The 26,696-nt window shown below is 29.4% G+C and overlaps 1 protein-coding gene across 1 annotated transcript in view; it reads right to left on the reverse strand.

Moving 5' to 3' along the window:
* Positions 1-26,696, reverse strand: part of LOC116765722 (uncharacterized) — a 127,178-nt gene that overhangs the window by 18,281 nt on the left and 82,201 nt on the right. Inside the window, exons 5-8 of the mRNA XM_061522075.1 lie at positions 17,108-17,241; positions 6,337-6,498; positions 5,720-5,836; positions 5,060-5,237 (exon numbers count right to left, since the gene is read on the reverse strand). Of these exons, the coding sequence (XP_061378059.1) occupies positions 5,060-5,237; positions 5,720-5,836; positions 6,337-6,498; positions 17,108-17,241 (591 nt within the window). The remainder of the gene's footprint in view (positions 1-5,059; positions 5,238-5,719; positions 5,837-6,336; positions 6,499-17,107; positions 17,242-26,696) is intronic.

Consider the following 26,696-nt stretch of genomic DNA (forward strand, 5'->3'; position numbering starts at 1 on the left):
TCCGTATTTTTTCGAAAACGATAATGGTGTGGCCGTCACCGTCAATGGTGAGCGATACCGGTCGATGATAACCAACTTCTTTTGGCCTGAAATCGAGAATATGGATCTGGACAACATGTGGTTTCAACAGGACGGCGCTACGTGCCACACAGCACACGCTACGATGGAAGTTCTGCACGAGCAATTTCTGGACATGGTCATCTCGCGCGGAGGCGACGTGAACTGGCCACCGAGATCGTGCGATTTGACCCCGCTGGACTTTTTCTTGTGGGGTTTTCTTAAGTCGCAGGTCTATGCCAACAAGCCGCAAACCACCGATGCCCTCAAAGTCAACATACGCCACGCCATCGATCAAATACAGCCCGATTTGTGCGCCAGAGTCATCGAAAATTGGACCTTTCGTGTGCGCGCCACCAACCGAAGCCGTGGCGGTCATTTGAATGATGTCATATTCCATACATAATGGGGTCGATAGACCTTCCAAATAAAAAAAAAATTTCGCAAATATCTTTCCTACATGTATTTTTTTTTGCATTTCAAAGATCAAGCGCCCTTAATGGAAAACCCTATATTTAGCGGACCCGCAGGCCGCAGGCAGTGAAATAATAAGACTTTTTCCCGAACAAAAACTAAGCAATTCTTTGTAAAGCTACAAATTTAATATTTATTATTGAATTGTTCACCATTTGACTGCAGGACACCACTATGTTATAAGGCAATCTTGTAACTGTACAAAAATTAGATATATTTTTTTTACGGTACCTAAGTAAAACATATTGCGGATTCAAAATTAAACTCTCTGCCACGTATAAAGTTGTTCGTTAGGCGTGCCAACTATTGCTAAGTGCTATAAACAATTTAATTAGTCTATAACTTTGACACGCGACCAACTTCACGCGTGCTGGGTGCATTCGCAACAACTTTGTTTTGTGTAAGCGTGGAAATATCGCGACTAGTTCACATACAATGTGAAAACAACTTTTGCTATGAAAAGTCCTTTTTAACTTTTTGTGGTGCAATAAATTATAATGAAATATGCATAAATTAACACATTATTTTTTTATTGTTTGTTATAAACATTTACGATAGTAAGTACTTCGTCTAATAGTAATGCACCAACTGCTTATTGAAATTTTAATAAATATTGTGATAATTTGGATTTATAACTTTATATACATTTGTATGTTCAAATTAAATTGCTTATAATTTTTTGAAATATACCAAAATCCCACTAATTTTTACTAACAAATTATCGAATTATTTTAGACTAAAAACTATATTATTAACATATATTATATTAACAAACTCTAAAAAGGTGTGTAACGTCCCGGTTCTGAACACATTCCTAAAATTCAAATGTAGCTAGTGTTTTACGCATATAGGTACTTTAACACTTTTAATATTCATCCGTACATGTAGATACATGTACGGTGTCTCATAAATTTGCCATGACAAGTTTCCCTAAAGCGTTTTCTTTTACCAATGCCTCCTAGGTAACAAACACATATACATACCTACATTTGTACCTGCCAGACGGGTATCAACCCAAGCACTGTCATAAACATTTTAAATCATACATTTGTTTAATTAATACAGGTAGCTTTATACAATATTAAGATGTTCTGTCCTAATATAAATTTATTTTTGCCCGGTAACCACTTGCTTTAATTTAATATGTGCCAATCCTTTATATTTTTTCAAACGGCTGCAAACTTTTTCCAAACGGGAAAAGTGAAAATTAATCGTAAATACTATTTTATCAATAATAAAAATATCCAATTTTAAAAAAAGCAACATGTTTTATATCCATTTTAGTATCTGAAGTTTTTAGTGCAGTTTTCATTTGTTTTTTTAATTTCATGCATTAAATCTTTAGATATAAAAAAATATATATTCAAAAGTTCACTCTTAGTATAAATAAAAATGCATTTATATCGCACTGTTGAACCCAGTTTTTATGTTTGATAACAAACTTTTTTTTTGCTATAAAATTTTATGTTATTTACGTAACTAGCCTTTGGTTACTAATAATTTATTAGTAGCTAATCAACTGACGACTTCATTTTATTAAAATCTAAAAGTGGTTTTACTATTCTAAAAAGACGATGTCAAAAGGACATCGCTATTTCTTAAGATTAAGATTAGATTACCATAAAAAAATTCACGATCAAATTATTTATTACATAATAGAAAAAACTAATGTGTAAATATTTTTTTATATTATAAAAAAAACAAAGAAAAATACAACCTAAGCACTATCCACAAATATAAAAGATACACAGAAAAACTCACATACATTTACGGTAAATATTTTATTTCTTTATTTAATGATGACTTAATTTCTAGACTGGAGATGTTTTATTTATTTGTTTAGTATCTAAATATAGTATAAACGACGATGTACCCAATATAACCATTCGTCTTGTTTGCTGAGATATTGTAGGACAAAAATTACACTTCGAAGCTATAATAAATACATTCATAAGATATTTACTTATGCTATATTATAATATCGAATATTCGTTGTTGACATTGGCTTTACATTCCTTATAGGCTTCAATGCATCTATATTCTATACTAACGGAATTGCTAGTCACACACCAACGTATTTACTTATAGCAATGCTTCGCAAACACACTGATATATCGTCCAGATACACTAAACATTACCTTTGGTCGTTCTACCGGAATATTTAGAGTCGGCAAACAGGATGGATGTTATAGAAGCTAGCGGTAGCAAATATTTGAGTGATTGCATGCGTATATGACGGTTTACAGTTGTAAGCCTTTATTCTCCATGTAGAGGCTATTTGCGAAAATTCACGAGGCATGTTTACGGTCATTTTGTGGAGTGCCACTTCCCATAGCTCATTTTTGTGTTCTATGTCCAAATTGGTTTTTGTCGTTACATGTGTATATTTTCATTTTACTCCGCTTTTTGAACAATTTCAAATTATTTTAATCCAATTTTAGATGCAATAAAAATATGGTAAATATTTAATTTCAGCATTATATCGGATCATAGATTTTTAATTATTTGGAGGAGTTTCGATTTACGTGCCAAGTTTGAAGAAATATAACCCACTCAATACATAATTTTTTCTCTTTAAACACAAAATATTTATAATGGCTATGGGTGGGTTAATAGAGAGGAACTTATTATTTATTTTATTAGAATACTGTAAAGTACATTGTATCCATATACTAAACAAATGTAAAATACGCCTGAAATAAAATTATAGCATTAACAATTATTAAGAGTATTCAAAAAATATGAACAATATTCTGGTATATTGGTTGCAAAAATGTATTGTAAGGTACTCGATAATTGAAAAGCGGCTAATCCAAATATCATTTCAATTAATTCAATATCAATATCAATAATCCTATTCTATATTGAATGTCATTTAGAAATAAAATTCTAATACAACAAAAAAAAATATTAAATTTTTGACGAGGTTTGACAAACGATTGTATACAAAATTGATAAAGCAAAATATGTCTATTATTATGAGTAATTAACAATTTTTTGTTCCTCTTTTTAATGGGTTAAACAAGATCAATTAAATTTTTTTATCCGTTTATGTCCAATGTACTTAATTTCTATAATTTAATGTATTTATACACTGTTCGCTTCGAAATAATGTATGTAATCTGTTCGATTATTTCTTTTTTCTTGTCCAAACCATTGTAAGTGCAGATTAAATATAATTTATTATATTTAAGTCATAATTTATTATTTCGATGAATTTATTACAATTCTCCACAAATAATGGAATAAATACTATGCACATAACGTACTTATCAATAGTAAAACTTGAGGGATTTTTTTTTAAATATATAACGAGCATGTTTAGTTTCGTTAATGAGGTTCCAGTATGAGATTTGTGATATTTACCTGAGTATGAAATCGGTTTTTTTATAAATATATTCAGTTGCCAAGAAGCAGTCACCTTTCACCCCGAAAGTTCTCTCGAGGAAAATTGCAGTGTAAGTCAGTTGCAGTAAATATTTGAATTGTAGAGCGGGATTGGTTTGCTTTCTACGTATTCAAAGGTAATGTTTACATCGAAATATAAAAATTCCTCAAGATCTTAAGACTCTTTTCCTCAGTACCGCTCCGAGACTTTGGGAATCACTAGATCGACTCGAAACGAATTTTTATTAGGTTTCATTACTACTTACTTTGAATAAAATTTCCGTTTTCCATACATTTACTGGTGTTTGAATATAGACATAAGAATAATTTACCGTTTCAAATGACTATAATTTACATGAAGCTAGGAAATGGTTTTAACTTTTGCGAACACTGACCCCAATTTAAGTGCACCTTAACGTAAGCCACGGGAAAATTTATTTATCTGTTTTATTATTTGGATAACCTAATAGTTCGGACAGCAGTCGGCAGTATATTATTAAAAAAAACTTTCTTCCAACATGTGCCATGATCACAAAAATCGTTATTGTCTCTAGATACTTATAAAACAAAATTTAATGTACAAAATTCAAGCCAACCCAGAACGTATAAGAAAGAATATGAATTAACAGGCACTAAATATAAACCTACTAATGCATAGGTCTGTATATGTATGTGTATATATTATGTATAGGTCTGTATAGATGGAATGGTAGATAATTTAGTAGTACTTCACACAAAATATATGTATGGATTTAAATAAAAAATTGCTATATTAAACTCATCTATCAGAAAATTAAATAGTGTAATTTATCCTAATATTATATTAAATACCCGTGAGAACAGGGCGATAAATTTTATTTTGTAATTACGTTAGACAGTCCACACATTGTTTCGTCTTAAAGTATAGTTGCTTGTAAAAGCTAGTTAGCGGACTAGCTATGTTTAGTATGATACGCTCTGTTAGCAGATATAAAGTTTTAAAAACGGAACATGAGTGTACTGTTTTTAGCCATATCTAAACAAATTTAATATCATTGTTTGAATGAAATCAAAATCAAAATTCAATTTCTATATTGTATTATATTACTGAATGCCAAACATTTTCTATCAAATTTTATTTATAAAAATATGTAATACTAACCCGAGGAATGGTCCCGAGTACCGAGCACTGAAGCGATCTGAGGCCTTTCCTCATTAATGACCAGTTCAGCCTGCTCGTTGTACACTGAATGCACAGTAGAAATACAAGTCAATCTCAGCTGACCTCGCTCGAAGCTGTCAGGACGAACCATAAATGATAACTGACTGATTGAAGCCACCTGGAGATGAAAAATTTTTACTTTTATTTCATAAAAAATAATTTTTAATTCCTAATTCTTGATTTTTTTATATATTTTTTCGTAAATTTTTTTTATCATTTTTATTTTATGGATACGTGGAAATTTGAAGAAAAAATTTTCAATCGTTTGTTAATCTAAGTAAGTTTAGGAATTTTAAAGATGAACTTTAAGCATTCCACTAAGTAAACAATAGTTCCACATTTAAGCTAATGCGGAAACTCAAACGTTTTGACAATGTTTGATCCTTAGTTATTGTTTCAAAATTTGAATAGTTGGAAAGTTTGGAGTGGCAGATCATTTTGCATAATTTTGTGTAAAATTGAAGAAGTAAAGAATGCATATCGTCGTTTTAAGAAAGTTGTTCAATTATAATAATTAAGTCCAGGTTTAAAATATATTTTTTTTCTAGTACGTTAAATTCTGTAGATCTATATTCCAAAAATTCTATATTTATATCTCACCTTTTTCGATGATTGTATTGTGGGTATTGGATCTGTAGCCTCTTCTTCCAGAGCGCCAACATGGTTCCTTGGACTTGGAAACATTACTGAATCTTGACTTGGCAGAATTTCTCCGTCCTTTAAATTATGACATTTTAAAAACTTATAATTTATCAAACTCCAACAAAATATCCTTTGAGGAAATATTAAATCTTGGAAGGAAACATGATATTTAAGCTTAACAATTTGATGGTCACTCATTTTCATCAAACAATAAGAACATTATCCGCGATAATGAATATGTTCAAGAAACCGAAATGATTGAGAGCGAAAACATCGTTTGTTAGCGCGATACCATTAATCACTGTCTGGAACCAATTAGAGTATAATAATTGTTCTTAGAAAATCTCGAATCAAGAGATAATATCGCCGAATTTGAATTAGTTAGGCGGATTCTGTTGTAATATTCACCGTTGTTCACTTTTGTGTTAGCAATAATTAATGAAGTAAATCTGAGATTTTGAAGTTATTTTAATTTTAAAAAGAGGGCAACACTCTATTACACTCGAAAATATAAACGACCTAAATATTTTCTATCGTCGGAATGATTGTACAGTTGCTAACATGTAACTTATTACCTGTACGCTGTCGACAAAAGGCCCAAAAGCTTTCCAAGGACTGAAAATGATAATACTGTTTTCATCCCCAGGAGCTGTCGTGCTACGACTCGAATGCGGTAAATCAATTGAAATGGCAGGACTTGGTAGAATTCTCTGCTGTATAATTGGTTTTCCTTGAATCTGTAAATTTGAAATAAGAATAAGTAATGACAATTCTATGTAGAATATATTGTAAAATTATCACTTATGTTTTCAGCTTTTAATTTAAATAACGCAAATTTAAATTAAGTTTTATCATATTAAACTTGTTTTTTTTCTTTCATTAATACATAAGGCTAGTATAAAATATAGAAGAGTTAAATACAGGTTATATAGGTTGTATAAAAATAAATCTTTATGTTATCTCTTAATTTATTTTATAGAATCCAAATAAAAACAAATAATACATGAGAGCATTACGAAATTCTATTACGGTATATACTCATGGGAAATGGGACAATCTTTTTTTCAATTTTATTTTTCTTAACCGTGGTGTATTCCTGGACGATTGTTATTTTATTTTTTGTTCTTTTAGTTTTGATAAGATTTTTTATTTATTATTCCATGTATTTGTTTTCTTCTACGTCGGCTGTAAAAACCGTGACATTTTTCAAATACATACAAAAATTAATATTCGAAGTACAATATAAAGAATTCGACGATATAATGAAAGCAGGATTTTCATTCAATTTTATTTATATAAAAAATAAGTGTTACGATTGCAGCAATGAAATGTTATGATATATTTATTTTATATTTTCTAACCAAATTTTACAACGTACCTTATTTAAAGGTCGCTACTATTGGTCCATTGAAATTTTAAAGACTGAAATTGAAACGGATCTTTTTTCCTAAATATTCAGTTAAAAACTAAATAAAACCAATTTTTTTTAGTGTTCGATATTTTCTAGAAACAGAAAAAAAATATATATTATTGATTTTTATTATAAATAATAGATTTAATATTTATAAAACACGTCCTATGTTAAAAAGATATATACATATATATGTAAAGTATTGCAACTCCTTCAGCATAAAGACAATTCAACATAAACAATAAAAAAAAATAAACATTGTATGTAATAATAACGTGAAGGTTCTGAAACGATCTTATATACATATGGGGGTTTTAAGTTTAAGTCGCGATCTTCTTTCAGTGATCGAGTACTGTCATCGCTCACTGGCTACGGACTTTGGAAAATCGGCTTTAAATAGAGAACTGATGTCATTGATAGATAGTGATGGGTTGTGCTCATGATAGCAGTTTACTTAATTAGTAGTATTTATATTGTTGAATAGATTTTGATTTAAATCAATGTCTACACAATTTTAATCTACGTGTATATATTATATACGGTTATGCCCTTTATTATACATCAAAATATAATTTAACGAAGTTAAAACCATAAACAGGAAGTCCCTTTCTATGATATTAGTATATAATAAAAAGGGACTTCCTCAAAACTAATGATAAATTTTTTCACAGAACAGATTAGACAAAGTTCTACTTTGAAAGTCTAAAAATTATAAAAGATAAATATAAATATATATTTCCACAATATCAGCCAATACGCTAATAAATAATAGTTTTTTGAAATTACATATATACTGTTATTGAATATAAAATAATATAATAAAGTAAATAGTAATCATATATAGAAGAAGTAAATAACAATAATAATAGTAATAAGTTAATCATATTCAAAAAAACATGAAAATATGCCTGGTTAAGTTATCTACATACATTTTTAGGTATTTTTTTTAATTTTGATGTTTGACTAATCATCAGACATTAACAGTAATTGACAATCCTTAAACATAAATTGACTCTAATGTTTTTTACATCGATAAAAACAATGAACGAAAAAATATTTTTTGTTCAAATTACATTGGTCAAAGGACAAGATATATTTAAATCCCACTCTGAGAGCTGTAAGTTCATAAAAATTATCGTGTAAATGATAGCATACGAAAAAAATAAATACTTGATGGTCACTAAACTGACAAACTTTTCAAATATTATTTGAAAATGTTGACTATTTTTATCGATATATAGTCAACCCTAGCGAAGAAATCCTTCATTCACTATAAATATTCCTCACCGAGCGTGAATGAAATATAAAGAGATTTTCCAATGTGACCCAACTGCGTATGACGTGTTGAGCTACAATGTCACGCTGTCACATCAAATGTTAGGAGTTGGTTCAGTGACAACATAATTTAAGAGGTTATAAACGTTACTGGCAGTGGCTTTGTAATGGAAGAATATTAAATGTTTCTTTACGTATCTCTGTAGTATTATCAAGAATAAGGAAATAAAATAGATAAAGAAAAAATAAAACAAATAATACAAAAAGGAATAAACATTTTTGTTAAAGCCACGAAGTCAAATTACTATAGTCCAATCGTCCTGAATACATTATAACGACGTTAGCAAGGTTAATGACAGCAGACCAGAAAAGAATAAAATGGAATTAGCAACACAAAGAGCCAGCGGACGAGACTTGAATAAATTTTCCATGCATGACTTTTTACCTCTACGCCGTTTGGGGTTTGAGGAGAATTATAACTATGAATTTATATAGATTTTCTACCCAAAAATGTTTTGAGAATTTATCATGACAGTGTTTCAGCGAAGTTTTATGTACGAAATTTCTATCCAGTATGTCTATTTGATGCTCAGTAAAAGCCCACAGCCGCTCGAAAAACACGAATGCCTTCACTCCAATATGTTTGAATGCCCATTTTATAATCTCTATAAATACTAACAAAATATTTATTAAAGTTTTAGTCACATAAATTGAAAACGAAAATCGGTTAAAAAAAATAAATGCCGCTGCCGTAAAAGAAAATATTTATACGAATTATTTACCTAAAATAATTTGGCCATGTATAAATAATGGAAAAAATATATATATATTTAAAAATGAATAAGCAATATCAAATATCAATATTCCAGCTGTTAAAAACACTCACACATAAACAGCAGAACATTCATGACTTACGATGCACGAAATCGTTTTCACCCTACATAATAATATTTCCATTATTAAATATCTGCCCTGATATGCTATCTTTGACGTTGTCTCCAGTGCTCATTCGTATGCTCACAGCGCTATTTACCCCAGACATTATTTACCCGTTTCTTTCATGTATAATCCATTCGAGTCGTGTATTAATATATACTCACAGGTATTGGGTATTGCTAATTTTCTTAATAAAACTGGTTTCATTTTATTGAATTGTAAAAAAAATATATAGTTCGACTAGTTTTTTGGGTTCAATTTAATTATTTAATTGCTTTTTCGATATCCTTATATTTTTTATTGAAATATCTAATAGGCTTACTTCTACTCTTTTTCCACTACATCTTAATATAATTAATCAATGAAATTAAAATAAAAATGTCATTTATTTTATACAAGATGGAGTATGAGATTTTTTTTGTATACTAATTTTAATAAGAAATTAACTTAATTAGAACTACGAGTAGAAGCAATAAATAAAACAACAAAAGATAAAGTTTCCTTCAAACATAGGTTAAAATAGTTCGACAGTTTTAGCAAGAGGCAGTATTTATACACCTCTTTCGAGGTAAAACTTCGTTATCATTAAATAGCACCCTTCTAACTTTCTTACACAAATAAAAGTTTCAACGTCGGTACATTTCTGCGTTGTTTCATTGTTTTGCTAACAAATTGTTCTTATTCCGAGAAGATCTCTTTTATCTAGGTATTTTGCTTGTTTAACTGATTTTCGCCGGTTTTGGAGGGCTTCATTTCGTTTGGTCAATTTAAAATACAGTTCTTTTACTATCAAATTAATTAATGGCGCGTTTTTCACTTTCTTTATTTTTAGGTTGTTTTTATTTTAATTATAATTAGACGTCTTATAATCATTAAGTTGCGAAATGGGAATATATTTTAGTTCAATTTTAGTACACCCCAACCAACTATTGTACCTCCGTCGTATATTGTGATAAAGCCCGTGAGTAAGCCGAGTCCCATATCTCTTTGTTTGTGGCACTTTATTTATTAACTGGCCTTAGTATGCGGTGAATCTCACTTGTATTCGATATTTGGAAATCTCATGTCTATGCTGTGTTGCAGTTATTTCGTATAATTCCAAATATACATTAAACCTCCCAAAGAAAGCATTTGTTATAATCTAAATTATTTCAAATGTCACCGTATAAACCTGTTTGTCATTATATATGATGAAGATTTCTACATAAAAAGAGGTCAAGAGAGTTGGACCTTGCCATTGTTACACGTATAATGCTGGCTTCAATCCTTATCTGCATGTCATAATGCGGCAACCTTTTAATATTTGTTCCCTAACCCAGAACATAATCAATTTTATCATAAGGAAAAATAAGGATAGTATTGATTACATGTTCAAACTATAAATATTATAATTTAAAAGCAGGAATCATAATTCTGACTATAATCATTCGAATTTATACACTTACATAAGTTATCTCTCAACATTGGTTGAATAATAAAAAAAAATTATACATAGAAAGATGTAAAGATTTTAATTATATCTCAAATTTATATTTTCTATATGATTTCTCAGCTATATCTATTGTTGTTTAACGGACGTTGAAGTATCAACACTTAAAGAGATGGCAGTCAGTTTTATTTAATGTTTTGTTGTTATAAATTTCTATTGCTTCATTTAAAGGGTTAACCTTCGTGTCCGTCCTCGTTTTCATCCCATTAAGATCTGATGACAGATAACATTTCTGATGTATTTGCGTCCCGGTTACTGTCCGTCGTCTGTCCGGTTATCGGAAATCTTTTAAAGTTTTATAATCCTTCAGAATAATATAAAATAAAAAGAAAAGAAGTTCATAAGTGGGACCACAAATAAACTAAATAATTATTAATGCACTCGATGTACGAGGTACATGGCGTGACAGGAAAATAAAGTCTGAACAAACGATTTGAGAAAGTGCATACGCAATAAGGATTTCTCTCAAGCACACGGTAAATGGATTTTAACGTATGTATGCATCGACAGCGGTTTTTCATTTTAAGAGACAAATCTACAAATTTCAATTCCATTAAAGTAAAATTTATAATTAACAAGCACGTTTGACTCTATAAATTTTTTAAATCTAAATAAAAAAATATTTTAAAAATGTATTCATACTCTTTGAAGTGATACTAATTCTTTTAATTGAATTGCATTTGTTATAAATAAAATAACATAATATCAACATCACAAATTTCAATAAACGTACTTAACTTGTTATAGTTGACAAAATGTTTTATTAATTGCTCATTAAAATTTTGCTTTAACACGAACAAAATGTTGACGGAAAATTTAATATACACATATCGTGCTCTACTACTCATTTAGATTTAAATAATATCAAAATAAACATTGCATCATTAGTATTTTTATATCAAATTGGCTTATTTTATAAATAAAAGTAAATCTAGACTCAGATATTTAACATCTTCGAATATTTGAAAGGTTTATCTCAAATTTACTATTCATTTTTACAATCTGTAACCGCTTTTTAAGTTAACACTTAACGATAAAAATATTTCTTTATCAAATATCAGGCACGAAATTTGTGATTTTTAAGTTGTATTTTAGGAGATAGATGCTTGGTTCCTTTTCATTTCACCACATTTTTATAGTTTTTATATTGAATTTTAACCGACTTTAAAAAAGGAGGTTCTCAATTCGTCTGGTTTTTTTTTGCCTCCTGATTACGTATAAGATTTATTTTCAATCAATTAAAAACTATAAATAAAACTCCGAATATTTGTGTGCATTGGTAACAAGATCTTGTCCAGAGGATTTTATATAATTATTTAAAATATATTTTTTGCATCGAAATAATTTTTATGAACGAATGTTCTACAGACGATTTCATTGACTTTAATAACATTCTTAATTTTGTACCATATCATCAAAAACAGAACCCTTCTTTTACAACTATGATATTTGTCGTTGGTAAACCCCTTTTCCTCAGGTATAAAGCTGAATTTATCGTTAAATATTAAGATGGCCTTCGGAACGGTAAAATCTGCAGCTAAGGCCGTATGATCCGTTTTGCATATTTTGAAGCTCACGGTGGAATTAAAACGTATTGGGGCCTTTCCGTTGACCTAGAATCAGGATATTTGATAAAAAGCAATCTGCAACCAGGAATATTTGTACTGATATCATAAAATCATTACGGCTTTACTTTTAAAAGAAAATTGCCAGGTGGTCAGCTATCGGCGATCGACATATGTTATTGCGGAGACATATACAGATTTCCAACTAGAAAGTATAATTTGCTCATATATACGGTTTACGTTTTATTCTGCTTATTATAGGTTCAATCTGCCTTTAATTATTTTGCTAATTTACTTGAAATAAGCAAAGAACTCTTTATTTATTTCTTGATTGAATTACAAGTCACTCCCTTCTTCGTTTCTTCGTCTCTCACATAGATTTCAAAACAAGGATGTTTAAATTTAAAAAAAATATTTTATTCAATTTCAAAATACCTTTAGAGGAAAATTTTGATTTTAGGATTGCACTTGCCGTTTAAAGTATTTGATCGAATAATCATTATACCTTACACCGTATTAGATAAGAGCTGACACTCTTACACTGTTGGACAGATGTTAATGAAATAAAGTTAAAATTCATCACAAAGAAACTGGTTTTCAAGTAACAAAAACTCCATCGAAGTTCGTCTATCCGTTTGAGAGTTACGATCTCACGGACAGCCATACACACACACACTGTAGTAGACACAAAAACGTCGAACTTCAAAGATCCCTCTATTTGCGTCAGGTGTTAAAAATAGTATACACTTTTTTATGCTAGTTTATATACCGTTTTTCTTTAAAAACTTTTAAGCCAAAGTTTGAACCCAAATACAGTGACTAACAATAATACAAACCTAAAAGATATCATCAAAGGCCAATATAAATTATATCTGTTAATTTTAATTAGAATCAAACAATGATTTCCTTTTAAAAACAATTGTTTTTTATCTATTTCTGCTACGAGGCAAACATTTAAATGTTTAAGGATTGCATATTAAATATCCTTTCTGATTTTAGAATCAAATAGAAGATTTTGCATTTCCAAGCCATTTCAAATATAAATATATCACATACACTAATTAAAAAAAAAATTAGTTACAAAATAAAAATTCTGTACTTTCAATATAACGTATATTAATAATTAGAGATATACTGAATATTGGAAAGAAAAAAATTACTACTCTGTATAGCCCCAGAGACATAGAAAGTCTTTATGGGGGTTGGCCTCTTGACACCTTTACTGTTTCAAAGTCATATAAAAGTTGCGCACAACTTTCTACACAAGTGTTGTTAATCTGGAGCGAGAAATATCAATGACTGAGTGAGAGGTATTTCAAAAAAGAATTATTTTTGTCTTTAGAGGACAGCCTTGATTTACGATAAAATTATTTTAATTTGTTTGTATTATAAAATTATCTAAAAACGAAACAGCGAATGAAAGACAGGAACAGGTAATCAAGATTCCTCTTTTGGCGAAGCTCTCCGAGTGGAACATTTATTTTATTATGTCCATATTAATTAGTCAACTGTGGAATAAATTTTCCTGCACAAAACCTAAAAAAATACTGTCTTTGTATATTTCTTTCATCGTTTTGAATGATATTGATAAATTATAATAGTCTCACTGTTTATGAAAGTATGACACAAAATATACTTTCATTTTTTTTTGCTAGAATAGTATGCATGGAATTTATGTATTTTAAAAGTATAATATACGATTACATATATATGCGTATTTACACATATATATATATATATATATATATATATATATATATATATATATATATATGACTTCACAGGCTATCCAATGATCCATATCCGCCCTACTCTACAACACCCTCCAAGTGCAGTAAATCTTGCAATACAATACAATTTTCACAGAAAGATGTGCTCCATATTTGTTCGACTCAATCGAATTTGTTGAACACGAATCGTGCAGTGAGATAGACTCTCGTAATAGTTTTAAACTGAATGCTCCTTTTGTAAAGCTTAATATCCTATATTTAAGTAAATAATTTGTAAATATTAAAAATACAAACACAATCTGAGACTAAAACAAACAAAATTATCAAAAAAATCCAAATATGTATTTTGTATTATGTAGTCCTAAATATGACATTAGAACTTAATAAAGTTGTATACAGAGTAATATACAGAGTCAACAGCGCAGTCAGAGAATAATCTTTAATTTAATTTAACTAATACAGATAATAAAAGTCTTGGTTACTGCTAAGTTTGAGTCTTAAATATAAAAGAACCATAAAAAACAGTTGATTCAACATAAATCCGACGATAACACAATTTTTACAGCGGGAACGTTTGACGCAATCGAATTTACTTAAAAGGAATTGAGGGCTGGAGCTGTACATTCAAAATTGGAAACACTACCATATTATTTATTACGATCAAAACACAATTGATGTTTTGTTATTTTGCGTATAAAATTTTCACACCTCAGTCGTTTATGGTTTCAAATGTAGAATGTTCAAATAAAATGTTTACGTTTGTGGTACAATTTTATTCAAAGCTAAATATAACTTTTGATTGGGAATATATGTATATTATAGTTGACATTTAAATATTCAATAAATTATTTTTTATATTAAAACATCATCACAATGTATCCGAAATTAGTATTTTTTTTAATTTATATATATTTTTTTAAATTAAGTTTAAATTGAGATTGATATGATAAATGTTAATACTAGCTAGATAGCCACAGGAACTAATTCTGAGATTTGATTGGAGATAATACATCTATGTACATATATCAAGAACAGTTATTAACCACTTAACGATAGAAAGCAGCGGAGTTTCAATGAAAAACTTAAAAAATAAGTTATAACATTTAAAGTAGAAGTATTTTAAAATATTTATTCATATACAAATTATGATTTAGTATCCTAGTTTAGTGTGTAAGATTATGAATATGATTTCAATTCTAAAGCCACCCAATCACTGATAATACTTAACAAACATTTAAACTTACGTATACGAAAAAAGTCAGAGGTATAAAGAAAAAAATATATTTTAAAATTATAATTATTTAAGGGAATATTCAAATATTAATATTTAAGAGAGCTTTTGCGGCTTCGTGTGGATTCATATGTCGGAAATGAATGCCGCATAGCCGTTGAGAATTATTATTAAAAAATTCGTTATTACTACAACGCGCAACACAAATAAGCTACCCCTGAGTTCTCTCAATAATGGTGTTGCTGAAATAAGTGACAGTTTCAATTTCGGATAACCTAACACATCGTACTCGTAGACATAGTCTGAAAAAGTTATCATCAAACAATTTTTTTTTACTCAGTCTTGATTTATTTGCTGTAATTGTTTATAAAATTGACTTTAAAATTTCATGTATCTGAACATTGTGTTTTATTTTTACTTAATTGTATACAGAATTAATTGAATAATAAATAAAACCTCAATCTGTTGTAAACCTTATCCTACATCCAAAAATACCTTTATTATGTATGTAATTTAATTTCTTATTTTTTTTTCAAGGCGTTAATTAAACATAACGTGTTACGGTATTTAACTTTTAATGAGTAATTCCTAAAATTGAATAAAGCTTTAAGCTCACTAATTTCTGTTTGTATGTATGTTTATTGTCAACACTACAGTAATTTTGTAGATTTTTTTTTAACTGATTTAGATAAAGTTAATTTCACTATAATAGACATATAAAAAAGAGCTTAATAAAGTCTTTGAAATTAACTAAAACAAAGTAATAGATTTTACTTTTAAATTTAGAATAACCTTACCAGTTTTTATATGTATATATGCAGTTTCTTAAAACATAATTTTAATAGAACATTTTAAATACATTGTATATATATATATGTAAAAGTTATGTGTTTAATGTTGATATATATATATATATTTTAGCAACCAAAATAAAAAAGTCTATTATTTTGTTATGTTTTACTTGGTACTGTTTCATATAGGATAATACTTTTAGAAAATATTCTAGTAAACCTTAGCTACAAAGACTACGGTTTTAGAACGAAATTTTAAACAGATTTAGCTAAACAACCGGCTTTCAGTAAAAATTTTATAAAAGTTTTTAAAATTGTTTCCGTTAACACGAGTTAGCATAAAAATAATCCTTTTGAAACCTTTAGAATCGGAAATAAAAAAGTTTCTTCTTTAACAGTTTTTTTTATAATTAATGTAACACTTTTTATTTAATGTACCAATGATGAACGGAAACTCCCCGATGAAAGAGGTTCGTTTATCACGGTATGTCACGGCGTCACGTCGCGCGTCAGCCACAGAGCTAATTGGTAATTATTTTCTAGCGTTAGACAAACTTTAAACTAAGTTTTATTAGTTTGAAGGTCGAACATTTTTAAAATTACGAATGCAAATCATCGAAATTTTGTTACGGGGGAAATTTATTAAATTAATTACTTTTCTAGCAGTTGTTGTTATATTACCCAAATATGAATTTCTGCCTTTGAATACAATAAAATTTATAAACCTATTATTTTGACCGCATAATATATTTCTGTGCACTTAAACTTCAATCACAATGTTACTGAACTGTGTTACGCCATTTCATGAAATCATCCCTCGGCCAAGTAAAGTTCTATTCATAAAGCAATGTCGAATTTAAACTTTACCCTTTGGGATGTTCAGGATAGAAGGGTAGAAGACTAGTTCAGGATACTTACATCTCGTCCATTCAACAGCCAGGTGAGGTTGGCGGGGGGGTCAGCGGGCGGTGACGTGCACTGGGCTCGCAGAGAGTCCCCAGATGCATACCATCCCTTCTCAGCTTTGATTGACGGCTTCTCAGGGGGCAGCTCTGCGGACAAGTGATATCGTTTATAAATTTTATTTTTTCCGAGACTGTTTCACATAGCTTCTCTTTTTTTTTCTTACAATTTATTACATATCGATAATTATGTTTTTATAAAAATATATTTTCAATAATTTCTTCTGTTTCTACATAATATATCATAAAAAATACGATTTAACCGAAAGCAATTAGACGACCACATTATATTAGAATAAACTTGGATTTCTTAAACTAAATCGGTAAACATACGAACGTGCCGTTATAAAGGTCAAAGTATTTACCTCCAAGTACCCGCATGTGTGAAGATTTGTTATAATCCCCTCAAGGGATCCAAAGGTGTAGACTCCGGGTAATTATGGAAATTGTCTGTACTTTAACAAAGTACTGGGATTAAGTTTGAGTAAATTCGTTTAGGTTTCTTCGTGATCTGTGGCTTATATAATTATATCAATTACGGTTTTAAATGAACGTCTTTGGTCACCAGCAATTATTATCGGTAATATACTTAAGAAAATATTAGAACGTACTTAAATATGTATTTGCAAAAAGAGACTTGTTTTATTTAGTCATTTGTTAAAGAAAGAGGTTTACTTTGTCGGAATATTTATTTTTAGTTTTCTAAGAGTTGTTATTTACTAGAATAACAACTGAAATATAAAAACATTTTTATATCTAAATAATGCTTACTATAATTATAGAATATGAAACAAATATTTTTGTATGGAAAATGATTTCTTTCTGTATATCAGTTTGAATAACCTCGATGTTCACAATTCGACGTCCCGATTCAAGCGGCGCCTCACATCTTATTATAACAGTACATTTTTCAATTCTCTTTAAGTCGAAATATTTGCTATAAGTCTCGGTGCGCTCGCTCGTTAACTTTGCTTCAGAGTGTATTGACATTGCCAGTTCGTTGGAGCCAACTAGGAACGTTTTTTTTTTTTCATTTTTGGAGAAATCCGTCGCAAAATGTTGCGATATTCTCTTGATTTTGTCACCCTCGCTTCAAAATCTTAATTGGAGTGGAAACGATTTATATAAAGCTGTTTATCATCCAAAATCTTGTTAAAGAATAGAATTTATTCTGTGTTTAAAGTACTGATAGATGTTTTGTCTTCCTTGTTTTAGGTGTCCTCCAAAATATGTCGATAAAAGGTCATTAAGGTCATAAAATTTTAATTCACTAATTCAATACATACTAATGCGCACATACAACATTATCGTCGTATAGAAAATCATCTTTGACGAGATATTACAACTACATTTTGTTTGCCCACAGTGTTTGGTAAATCGTAATAGTCATTATTAAACGTTACAGAAAGATACCATAATCGGATAAAGAATTATTGTTGGTGAGGGCCTTTTTAAGCTTGTATCAAAAACATTATCATCTTTGATAGACGTTCTTTTCTGTTAATAATAAGTTCGATTTAAAATTCAATCATAGATACAATAACAAAAGGTCTCACGACTCTATCGGCTGGTACGAATAATACGCAAGGAGAGATCGAGCATCCATTATATCTTATTTTATCCCAATTCAACAAGCGGATTTGTGAAGAAAATGAAAACATTCCGAATAAAGTGGGTATTAGACCACGCAACGCGCTTACCTACTGTAAGAAAATATATTACCAAGGACTGCAACATAGATCTATTAAAAATACATTTATATAACGTTTTAGATTTTTGATTATTAATTATAATCATTAGTATCTTTACGTACAGTTCGGATGAATACACAATTTTTAAATTCCTGTGAGAGGTACATATTTGTTTCTCTCAAGTTAATTTTTTTTATTATGTATATATGCGAATTGTTTCTCTTTAAATTCCAAATATCAATTTTTTTATTGGGGATGATACAAGGGAATTTGGATCTTACAGATGTCATACTTATCTTTGCCTTTTGTTAGATAACACACTGAGACAGTATGATACATTCCCATATTTTATGACGATCATAATAGTGGACAACAGTATTTATTTGATTTCAACTAGACTGAAAAAAAAATCATATTTTCTTATAAAAATATTATAAAAACATATTTTTGAAGTTAGTTTTATATCAATACAACTTATTCAAACAACAAACGAATTAATAATAAATTGCTGACTACAAACGTATGAAATTTAAAATGGAATCACTCCGCCCTGATAACTTGTTCTGGTTTTGTGCCAAAATCTAGATTCTAAATCTTAGTTTTAGCTTGGGCCATTTCACAAATCCTCTGTACGATCACCCCTGTGTATGTTTACTCTAATTTAAATGATAAATTTTTCTTTTGGTTTTATTTACTGCATTTTATTTTTCAAAAAAAACCTTATATCTGTCACCTCCTGTTCAAACGATATATTGAATTAATTTGTTAACCATTTGCCACAATGACTGGCGTTATTTCGTAACAGTTGAAGGTTACGATTGATGTTACAATTCAATGATTGATGTATGAGTTCGGTGAACAATACACTCGTATACACAGAGTCTAATCAACTATTAATTACTACTAAATTAATCTTGAAAGCCACAATCACTTTAATCAACTATGAAAGCGAGTTTGGCGAGCACATTTCATTTCTTAACATCAACTTGCCATATTTCGTTCAGAAGCTATGACGTCACCTGAGACGAAAAGACGGTGACTTTGTTATTCAAATCCCAACGTGCTAACTGGATACCTTTTGCATCTAAAAATTTAAATGTGAAATATAAGATTGCGGAATACCGCTTTAATATTCCGTTGATAAAAAGGTGAATTTTAAAGATTTCTCTTCATTTTTTTCCTCATTACCATCCCGATCTTAATGCTAATTGAACTGTATGTGCTCTAATATTTAAATTTTGTGCTAATTTTCTAGGAGGATTTGCTAGATCATTTTATTAACATTTATATGTATATATGAAATAAAGTTATATCTTACAGTGTAGGTTACCGCATAGACTATAGTTGGGATATAAAAAGCGATTGGATCACCGATACGCAGGTAAAATATTTATGCTATATTTTGAAATGTTCATTCCTTTCCATATATCTCGTGTAATGGAAGGTATAAGATAGAAAATAACTAAGAAATTACTTCAGATTAGATAAACTTCACCGTGAATTATATACTTACCCGTACCCCGTATCTTATCCCATTTGTAATAACTTTCAAACAACGTCATAATCTAATTAAATTTTGATTTTCGTCTTCGTTTTATAAATTTATAAGGTAAGCGGAAAATGTCTAATGAGAATCATAACAAATAAGGGAATTAAAGTGAACTGAAAAGTTCTTTATATTATAAACAAATTAAACTCCTCCTATAGATGATATCATATGTGTTTTAGACGTAATCTACATTGCATTTTGCTATTTAATTTATCCAAACTATAAACTCTGAACGACCTGTTTGAATTTGACGGACTAATACCCTTAAAATAGGCGTATCATTGAGTAATCCGACTTAATGCGGCTAATTAGGTGCTTAATGAATCCATCGAATTTAATATCACTATTAAACTCCCGTCAGTAATCACATATCTCCGATAGCATATTGCATAAAGTACTCTAGACTAATATATTTTCCAACGAATATATATTTTTCATCGGAATTAGCTATGAGTTTTTCACGTTGAAGTTACGTTTTAATCTTTCATGGTTGTAAAATAAAGGTAAATGTTTTATTACAAATACTTGACAGATTCCGACACTTAATGAATTTACAGGATTCAATACCGTCCTGAAACTCCGGCCATAAACCGTCGGTCAAATCCCGCTTCGAAATACGAGAGTTTGCACACAAATGTGTTTTTCTTGCTACCTCTAACTTTGATATTTCACCTACTTTGCATTCAGAGGCGGCGGCTGTAAAACGTCCGTAGGATGCCAAGTCAAGCCAATATTACAAAATCGTCGATCGGTTATCGGACATGTTATGGTTTCTTCCGAATTTCTTTATACGGATTTTTTCTTTTTTTTTATAGATTTGAATTCCTTAAATTCATAACATTGATGTGATTGCTTAATCTTTGGGACACGTCTCCGTGTTCTGCCTACAAGGAGCAAAAATTGCATAACGGATGAGGCTGTCCGACTAAGTTTTGTAATATATAAAAAAATATTTGAAATACAGGACGCATTCAGGTCAATTAGAATCGGAACCGATATTGGATGTAAAATCCAAAAGACCACATCCCAATTGTAAACGCGTAAAATGTAAAAATAGAGCACTATCCAGGCTTTTGATATACGCCTATTAAATTTTTTAGTAGCAATATTTTTACCACAAAACACTTAGCGGCGATATATAAAGTGTTAACTGCTACATCATACCATTATTTCCGAGGCTGGTGTTGCGTTAAGCGTTCATGATGTAGCCACTATTGCTCTTTTTATTTAACTTTTAGCCAAAATGAGAGTAATAACTTTTCTACGAACATTTTTCAAAGCTACAACAATATTTTAACAAAACGATTTAAGAAATAACATAAAATTATTAATTCTCAATACATTTCTGATAGCAATGCAACTTGATACATGATAATAACGTTTTTAAATTTATGTTATTTGTCGTCGTTCAATTTCCAGCTTTAGGTAATTAAAATTAATTATTCGCATTAAAATAAGTTCTGTTCGACATCTTGTTGAATTATGTTAAAATTTTCAGTACACATTGAAATGCAACGGTAAAGAGAACTTATTTATATAAAATACTTAACTGTACAAAGTCTTAAAATATACTGTGCTCTATGCACTGCAGGTAAGCACATCAAAGCGAACTTAGGCATATTCCAGTTAAACGTGATTTATCGAAGCGATTGCAGATCGTCTCGCTTAAGCGGTTTCAGATCGTTTCGCTTAAGCGGACGGGGTAATCGATATTCACTTCATTTTTATATCGCCAGTGGGCAGCAACAATTGAGATGAAAAACAGAAAACTATTTTTCTAATCGCGAACATTTAAAAAATTCTCAAAATTTTGTACACTTGACGGATTAAACACCGTCCCGTCTGTTAACACCTATATTTATCTTCTATTTATGTATGTATATATTTTTTTTGTTAAATTTAATTACAAAGTTTAATAAAATCTTCATTTTGTACTTGAATTGTATGTTCGTAAAGACACCTTCAAACTGAGTGTCTGTTTATAAAAAAAAAATCGTCGAATTGTGTAATTTATTTCATTTATTCTACTTAATTTTCTTTTTACATCTACTTGAAGCAATTACACAGTTTGCTTTGTCTGATGTACAAAAACCCAGACCAAGCTCTATTTCACTTGGAGCAAGTAAGTAAAGATTTAAGTGAATCGCCGGAGGGCTAAGTTATTACTGTTTTCTGGCGCAACATGGTTACGCAAGGAGTTGTTGTTTTACGATCGATGTGTTTGAGATTAGATTGATAGCTTCTAAAGATAACAGATATAAAACTTGTAGCTTTAAAATTGAATGCGGACATGGTGATGCATAAAATATTCTTAAAGTTTAAAGAACTTCAGAATATATCTTCACTTTTATTTAGGTGTTTTTAAAGTTTAATATGAATAATGTTAAGAAAATATATTTTTTTTATTTCACAAAGATAAAAGCTCCATACTTTATTTTGTAGAGCATTCTTATACTCTTAAACAATGCCTGTAAGTGAATAATTACTTTAAACAATGAAGTCTTGGTACGTGTGGTCAAATTTGCATTTATGAGATATGCGTTTTTAATGCACCACCCTTGTCCGCTTTGAGACTAAATTTGTAATTCATATTCCTTATTTACTTTGGTTAAATGTGGATTTCTTCACCCCACATATCAGTACCCCGGATTTGAATAACTAATTGCGGGATACAGCTTGTTTTGATGTCACCTTTGACAACTGCTTTTTCGTCTAATAAACTATTCTTTTTGAAACATGAATATTTGATTTGTCATTCTGAAGTGCTTGTTATGTCTCTTGGGTTTCACATTTATTATTTTTTGTCGGTTTTTTCCTACTTTTATACATTTTATTCTTTTGTTATGATGTTCTAAGTGCTCACATTACTTTAAGGAATAAAACGCTTACTTGAAGTTCTACGTGTTTGTTTCAGGAGTTATTGGTGAATCTAATTATAAGCGAATCTTATCCCACTCCGTTAGACTTATATATCATTTCATTTAATAAGTACTTATAAACTGTTAAAAGAAAGTTTTGTGTTACCGTTTGAAATTCACGCACTAATCGACAAAATTGTACGCTACGTAAAAAGATAGCCATAAAGAGGGCGAAATTATTATAAATCTTCATAGCATTACCATAGAGCAACTTAGGGAACTTTGCTCTTTGCAAAATTTTCCTGTAAGTGGGCTGTAACTCATGGAAGCATATACGCTAATGCCTCTACCACTTGTTTACGACATGATCTAGAATAACCTATTTAATACAAGTTTCCATATATAATGTACTGTATTGAAGGGTAAGTATTATAAATATTCCGATAAATAATATGATTATTAACATATTATACATTGCAAATAATAAATTCAAAACAATTTATTATATTTAATGTGTAACGTATTTTAATGACTTCAATTTGAAACGTGATCATTAATGCCGTTAATTCGTAAATCTTTACTTTAGTTTTTATTTATTAGACATAAAATTAGTGTAGATCGTAGTAGGAGACGTGATGAATAGTTGTCACAAACTATTTCTGTAGGGTTACGAGTGAGAAATAATGCCAATGAGTCCGTCGAAAGGTGACGCAGAAATATGAGGGGCTCTTAACAAATCGTTTCGTTTCACGCGCCTCTGACTTATAAAAGAGGATAAAATTATTTTATTTATGCGAAGCATGTAGAATCCATATATATATTGACGGATTGAATTATATATTTTCAATAAATCCTTGAAGTAACTGCGTTTTTTGTTGTTAAATACAGTAGTAAATGTTTCTTTTCTGAACTTTGTGAGGTTAAGAAAACTTAAACCATTGAAAATACTCAACGAGATCTTTTCATCACTTTTCAAGATTCAATCGTATATATGTATTTCAAAAGACACAGGCATCACATTTGTTCTTAATATATTTTACTTCGAAATGAAATAGAAAAATATTTTTTTTTAATAATATATAAATTTACGAAATAAAAAAACATACAAAACCAGTATTAAAATGTCAAAGTATTTCGATAACATCCAACATCAAAAGAATCATTCAAAAAGTATTTCTGGACTTCAATCAATCGCCTACATTTCACTTTAAAATTGAAATGCGGTTTGATTTTTCTAACAAAAAAAATAATATTTAAGTTTATATCAAATGATTTGTATTGAAAATATAAATTTTTATATTTCATATGTGATGTTTTTAAATTAAATAACATAACGCATTTATCACTTAATGCCAACAGTAACAGGATCAATTCCACTTATCAATTCGTCTTGAACTTAGATATTTGAAATTCTCACGTATTTTTCGCGCCACAAGGTGTCAGAAGCGCTGTGTAAGAAGGAAATTTGATATCAATGTGATAGTATGACGTTGAACTGAAATTTTTTGATATTTTTTTTATATAACCTTCATATCATAGAATCATCACACCGTTACATTCATTATTAAATATGTTATTGTAATTTATACTTTTGTGAATTTCTTTTAAGTCGAGTCTATTTATATTGATTTAATTTTCATCACTATTAAACTCTAAAAAATGTTAAAACAAAATGAAAAAGTAGTAAATTATACATTAATTTCCCTAAAGCAAGACCTCTAAAAGACAATCAACAATGTTATTGATAAAGAGGTTATATATATATAATAAAATAATAAAACAACTTTGGAATCACTACCTTCCTAAAAACGTATGTATTTAGACACAGCTACCAACACATGGCGCCGTCACGTGCTCGCGTTAGAAACACCGTTACATAACATGTATAAATCCGCCTGTTGGTGGTCATTTCAAGAATAGTATATAATATTCCCTTCTATTATATTAAAGTAAAATTGAACAAATCTTATAATAAAAGTACACTGAATAGTATGTAAAATTGAAATAAAAATAACTACGTTTAGTTCGTAAAGTTTTACTCAAGCCAGATTGCTTCCAAAAGAAGTGCAATCGATATATAGATAAAAGTTTTAGTGCAATTTTGTGTTAATATTTTGCTACGTCTGATTATGCTTATATCAGTATTGTTTTATTCATTTCAGACTTCATTTTTACAGTCATTTTATATGTCTTGCGATAATTTTTTTCGGCGTAGAATAATAGATTTGCAATTTAATTGCCGTCATTGATAAAGGAATATAAAACTACCTGCATTTTCTACTATATAGCACAAAGGTTAGAATCATAACATAACGGAATGCCTTAAAAAAAGAACGAATGAACGCTGTTGTTAAATAAATTCATCTTTTAAGTTTAAATTATATAATTTTAATTTCTAGAGACATGAAATAAATAAGCATTTAATATATTTAATTAAATTCAAAAGAATATTTCAAAATATCTTTGCAAGGGATCTGTTTTTCTCTTTGTGCTTTATAGAAGAAAATTGCCAGTATCCTCCCAATATTTCCACAGCTAGAACAAAGCGGCGCGGATAACCGCAACACTTTAATGAGGTAGTTCAATATACGTCGTTTACCGCCACACTCTCCCGGATAGGACATTATACACTTATTCGTTCCAAAACTTACTCCTCCTTACACGGAGATATAAATTCAAGGTAAAAACCCTGTAACTACAAAGGCTTGTTTGTTATAATCTAAATTAACGATCGACTAAAAAATATCATATATTTTACTTGGAATGACACTGATATTATTATATACCTTTTATTTGAATTAAAAATAATAAAACATTTTTATTATAATTGTGCCCGAAAATAATAAAACATGCCCTAAAAATTGTGGACATTTAGTTTTATGTTGATACACTCAGCTATTTAGTCGAGGACAATTTGTAAATGGAATGTTATAAAACAAGAATTGTCGTCAATTCAAAGAATACAAAAGTATAAACTCTACAATTTCGCTGTCATCTATTACTATCTACTTCTTATTTCGACGCGGTTCAATTTAGTTTAAAAATGATTTGTTATTATCCACGCGTCCTAAGCTGACACTTGTATTTGAATTCCTTTCTCTGCTTCTCATCAGTCGATTAACGATCGAGTCGATAAACAACTATACAATTTATATGTAGCAAAAATTGTCTCAAATTCTACAGTTTTAATATTACTATTGTTATTAATTTAGAAATAACTTAATAATAGTAATTGTAATTTATAAAAATTTGTATAACGGAAGACAAGAAATAAACATAAATTTTGTTAATAATGTTTGGAATAACGTAACAAGAGTGGCATGTCTTATTTCAATGAAGCAGACTGATGGTTCCCTGTCGACGGTTCTCCCTCTGAATATTAATTTCCAAACATAAATTTTACGGTACGCTTTATTGGATACTGGGCTACTTGAAATTATTACATAC

Source organism: Danaus plexippus, chromosome 11, assembly GCF_018135715.1.
Source record: "Danaus plexippus chromosome 11, MEX_DaPlex, whole genome shotgun sequence".
Lineage (NCBI taxonomy): Eukaryota > Metazoa > Arthropoda > Insecta > Lepidoptera > Nymphalidae > Danaus > Danaus plexippus.